This window comes from Arachis ipaensis, chromosome B01 (genome assembly GCF_000816755.2).
Source record: "Arachis ipaensis cultivar K30076 chromosome B01, Araip1.1, whole genome shotgun sequence".
Lineage (NCBI taxonomy): Eukaryota > Viridiplantae > Streptophyta > Magnoliopsida > Fabales > Fabaceae > Arachis > Arachis ipaensis.
In genome coordinates this window covers 5,123,403-5,128,772 of record NC_029785.2, presented here as the reverse complement: position 1 = coordinate 5,128,772, position 5,370 = coordinate 5,123,403, and the positions used below count along the sequence as shown (strand labels likewise).

The window sequence follows — 5,370 nt, the reverse complement described above, 5'->3', positions numbered from 1 at the left end:
ATGCACTAGTGTGTCATTTAATAGGTTTAATAATTTATTGTGTCATTTTCATTTTTTAAAATTAAAATTGTGAATATTTTACTAGATGGTGCATGAAATTATTCTTAAAAAAAATTGATATAATTTGCACCATTATCTAGTAAAAATCAAGAAAATAGTCAATAGGGTCTCTCTGTATGTAATTGCTCATCTTGACATGATTTTTATGATTTCTATTAGATAATACTGTTGAAATATTTTACGCGCATGAAAATTTGTTTAAAAAGCTTATTTTTTTTCCAAATAATATATTTTATTTTTTTGAAAGAATATATTTTCCTAAACAATTTATTGCAAAATATGCTCTAGGTCCCATGCTAAGAAGGGGAAGCTTCCAAATTATGTGGTGGTGGAGCAGAGGTACTTTGACGTTAAGCTTTCCCCAGCAAACGATGACCACCCTTCGCATGATGTGGCAGAGGGGCAGAGGTTCGTGAAGGAGGTGTATGAGATCCTCAGGAAGAGCCCTCAGTGGAAGGAGATGGCAATTCTGATCACATATGATGAGCATGGAGGGTTCTATGACCATGTGCCTACCCCTGTGGAAGGTGTCCCTAACCCTGATGGGATCATTGGGCCTGACCCTTATTACTTCCGCTTTAATAGGTTGGGTGTCAGGGTCCCTACCTTCTTAATTTCCCCTTGGATTGAAAAGGGTACAGGTCAGTTTTGTAACTTGTGAATTATGGAATATTTTGCTGGTGTATCATTTTATGGGGTGGTGTTTTCTTAATTATTGCTACTTTTGGTGGTTCTGAATTTTTAGGATGTTTTTCTTTCAGCTTTTTCTAAATAGTGATTATGAAATTTTAATTTTGCGCTATAAAGCCTAAAGTTTTGACAATAGAATTATTGAGAAGCTGTTCTTGAAAACTTATGCTATGAAGTAGAAAACAATTTTGTTTTAGATTTTTATATTTTTAATTTTTCTGAGAAATATATGGAAAAAGATTTTTCCCCCTTTAAAAAACTGAAACAAACACACCATTAATGTCATCCAGTGACTTAATTGGTTTGGACGGATTAAATTGAATTGAATCGTAATGACTGTTAGTGAGCCTGATCCCTGCAAAAAATCATGTCAGCTGGTAAAATGAGTCGGAACCAATGTGCCAGCTCTGCCGACTTCGACTTGAAAGAGTGGGAGAGTTCAATAAAATTATAAAAACATGGCTTGTTTAGAAGTGGGTAGTTTTGGCTCGGGTCGGATAACTCACAAGTTAGACGGGTTTGTACCGAGTGGGACAAGTTGGCCCATTTGGCCTTTTCTGTTTGTTTGCTTAGCTTTATCTTTGTTTTATTTCTTTAAATAATTGCATATGGTGATGACTGATGATGGTGTTGATGAAGTAAATAAAAAGAATTATGGTAGTGGTATTAGACTATTAGGTGAAGGAATGAATAGTGTGCAAATTTTCAGCTTTCTTTTTTTTAATATCTCCCCTAGTTTTTGTTTTTCTGGAGTGGAGTACATTGAAAGTTTTTTGGCTTTGCTGCATTTGACTTTAGTGACTTTGGCTTGTCACCAATTTATTTTTTAATTGTTAGTATGGAAAATCCAATGTGGAATGGGATATTTCTTTGTACCTTAGGGCCAGCTTGATCTATACTTTTCATGGTGTACAGATGTTTAGGTTTATCTGTTTGATGATGGTATTTTGTAGATATAACTATTTGTTTGGCATAGTTCTACTTCTATGTACCTTTAGACTTGGTTCAATTATACTTCTGCTTGAAGCTGTACAAATTTTTAGGTTTATCTGGTTAATGATGGTGGCTGTAGACATAATTATTTAGTTGGGTTAATTCTATGTACCTTAGACTTGGCTGAAATATACTTTTGCATCAAATTGTACAATTGACTAGTTTTCTCTCTTTGATGATTGTATTTTTGTAGACACAAGTATTTTATTACTTATCAGTTATATGGGACTGTGTACTTGCTTTGGTTTAAGTCATTTTGGGTCTTTGCATAGGATTTATAATTATATGGTGTGTTGGCAGATCTAAAGAGTTTTGACATACAGATTTTCTACTGTTGCGTGATTCTAGTCACTTTACAGTTGATGGGAAAATTTTGCATTACTTTGAAATTATGTACTGAATTTCATACTTCTATGTGCTTCTGACATGTGGTACTGAGAACTAATTTTGGCCTTCTTTGTGTATACTGATTAATTAGTTTAGATCCTTATCCTTCCAAAAGGTTGGATCTATCAAACCACTTTTCTGTTGATGCAATAACTGTACTTGGATAGTCATAAGCTGTGCCTTGTAACCCAAGTTTTAATTGTTTTGACAAGTTTAACTCTTGTTTAGGGGAGTTTTTAAGCATAAGCTGACACTTAATTGTTTGGCAGTGATTCATGAACCTGATGGGCCAACACCAACTTCTCAATATGAACATTCATCTGTTCCTGCCACAGTAAAGAAGCTTTTCAATTTGAACTCCAATTTTTTAACAAAAAGAGATGCCTGGGCCGGTACCTTTGAAAAATACTTCAACATTCGAGATACTTCTCGTGATGATTGTCCAGGTTTGTCTCTGCCTTTTTTATTGTTTCATCCTACACAGTGAACTTGGCACACTCTACTGGTAGTAAAATTAATCTGTAACCAGTTATAGTCTGGACTACTCATTAAAGCAACATTTTGATGAGCTCAAGATACTTGTCCATTTTGTGTGAATATGATGAATATCTTATTAGCCCTCCTCGAACTTGTTCTTTTGCTGGTGGGTGGGTTAGTTAGGCTGTGTTTGGTTAGTGGGGGGAGACAGATGGGACACAAACATAGAGACACAATAGTGATAGACTCAGCTGGATGGATCTGGGCAGCGTATGGTGATGGTGGTGGAAGAGGAAGCAGCAGCATGGAGGAATGAAAAGGAAGGAAAATGTAGTAGGTATTGGTGATGATGAGAGTAGAAGTGCAATTTAGAATTTTTTAGGGACAAAATTGTAATAAATATTTGTGTCTCATATCCGGTTTTTGCATCTCACCATTTTGAAAAGAACATTGAAGACATGTATGCATCCACTTGTGTGCTCCTATGTCCATAAAAAATCTGTCTCAACAAACAAATGGTGGACATGTACCACCGCATTCATGTCTCTGGTAGACGAAGACACTAACCATAGACAATCTTAGGTATTAGGCTTGCAATGGACAAACAGCTTTTTCTTCCAACAGAGTCTCTGATGTGTTATGAAGAGGCATTAAGGCAATACCGGCGATTTCTAAATGCAGTCCTGGAAACTTCCTGTTTGTCTTTTTGCACTAATGGCAATATTAAATGAGTAAGTTTCCGCTTTTGGCTCTAGCTCAGAAGTGGGTTTGGAAGTATTGTGAAGAGAAAATGGTGCAGCTTTACATACAATAATCCAAAACAAATAATACAAATATTGGGCTGTCTCAACAGAAAATCATATCAAGAGTCAGAAATAACGAAAAAGTCTAATATCTCCAGTTTTTTTTTTTTTTTTTGTGTTTAGCAAATCAGACAAAAAAAAAAGTATAATAAATCGACATTTTACCCTCGTCGGACCAATGTGGACTTCTGACAAAAAGTCGCCCATGGCGGCAGACTGACGGTGGTTGTGGGGGGTAGCGAGTCAAATATTTTCCGTGTTCCATGTCTACTGAACTCACTTGTTGGGAATATTGGAAGTAAATAAATTATTTTGTATTCCCGTTTATGGCTGTTGTTTTGTCATGTTCTATATCCTAGTTCCTTTTGAAACTAGTCATATTCTTGATATCCAAATTTCAAGGTTTTTATTAACACTATTTGTATTGTTGTTTTCTACTTGCAGAGACACTTGCGGATGTGAGTAGTGATCTAAGGCCATTCGGAGCAAGGGAAGACACAAGTCTCTCAGAGTTCCAAGTGGAACTGATCCAGCTTGCATCTCAGCTCAATGGTGACCATGTACTCAACTCTTATCCAAACATTGGCAAGACTATGACAGTGAGAGAAGCTAACAAGTATGCAGAAGATGCAGTGAAGAGGTTCCTTGAGGCTGGAAAAGCTGCTCTCAAAGCTGGAGCTAATGAATCAGCCATTGTCACAATGAGGCCTTCACTCACTAGCAGAGTTCCTGTGGAAGCTCACCACGGTGGTTTGGAATCTTACTGATTCTTTTCACAAAATCAGCTGTAAATATATGTATTAAAATGTTAGGTTTTAGATTCCATGTTAAATTTAGGAAAGGGTTTTTGGGGAGAAGGGGGGATGCAAAAATGGGTTCTGAATGTTATTTTCTATTTAAGAACATTGACCAGTTAACTGATTAATGATGCTCAATATGAACAATCAGTTATTGGCCCTATTAATCACTTTGATGGTTGATTGTTCTTGAATGAAAGGAACATTACTGTGAACGAAATCTTAAAATTTATATTATGTGGTTCCTAGGTAAGGCTGGAGATAAAATTTCTAGGAATATATTGTAGTGGCTAGAATTATAACTTACTAAGCAAAACATTATGTACTGTGCGTAGTGTTATAAATTTATATGAAGCTTTAATGTTAGAGGAGCTTATTGTTTATGCTAAATTTGTGATATATTTAATTTTGTTATTCTTATAGGACTTAAGTTTGTGATACATTGCACGAGCTTTTTAATTTTGTTATTCTTAATTTTGTTATTCTATCCAATTATATGAATAGAATTATGCATGCTAATAAAAAGCCTAATGAAAATTATATTAAAAAAAATAAAAACTTATAGTACTGAAGAAATTATATTGTTGAGCAAGAGAAATGAAATCGTAATAACAACAGACAATTTGCAATCCTTGCAAGAACTAAAATATCTGCGCTTTTGGCTTCCGACTGCAGCGCCCTATCCAAGCCTGAAATGTATAGGAGGACTTGCAAGAAAGCAAAGGTCACATGAACTCAGGTCCCAGCTATGGATGCAGCCTTAACTAGCTACTGTAAAGGGAGAAGAGGGGATTATACACATATTGTCAAGGCTTTGTGGTATAATTACAAATGCTGGTCCACGAACTCAAGAAATTATGCTGCTAGAAAGCTAATTCTAGTAATTCGAAAGGGTGGTAATTTTGGTATCTATTGTGAGTCTAGAAAGCAGAATATGTAGTAATCTTGAACCTTATGGTGTAATTTCTTTAAAATTTTATTCCATTAATTTAAAAGAATTATGTTGTGTACACCAAAATTAACCACTAATATAAAATATATATTAGAATATAAATACATATTAAAAATAAATTAAACTACACATATATTTATACACAAATATATTAGTGGTTAATTTTAGTGACTAATTTTAGTGTACAAATAATATTTTTGTTGTTAGAAAA

General features: G+C 34.7%; 1 protein-coding gene and 1 long non-coding RNA gene across 2 annotated transcripts in view; one reads left to right on the top strand and one right to left on the bottom strand.

Annotated features, from left to right (window-relative positions):
- Positions 1 to 4,590, top strand: part of LOC107607629 (non-specific phospholipase C1) — a 7,759-nt gene extending 3,169 nt beyond the window's left edge. The window contains exons 3-5 of the mRNA XM_016309586.2: positions 349 to 701; positions 2,400 to 2,576; positions 3,855 to 4,590. Of these exons, the coding sequence (XP_016165072.1) occupies positions 349 to 701; positions 2,400 to 2,576; positions 3,855 to 4,177 (853 nt within the window). The 3' untranslated portion in view covers positions 4,178 to 4,590. The remainder of the gene's footprint in view (positions 1 to 348; positions 702 to 2,399; positions 2,577 to 3,854) is intronic.
- LOC110269071 overlaps positions 4,727 to 5,370 on the bottom strand; it is a 1,280-nt gene continuing 636 nt past the window's right edge. The window contains exon 2 of the long non-coding RNA XR_002358050.1: positions 4,727 to 4,978. This is a non-coding gene — a long non-coding RNA (uncharacterized LOC110269071). The remainder of the gene's footprint in view (positions 4,979 to 5,370) is intronic.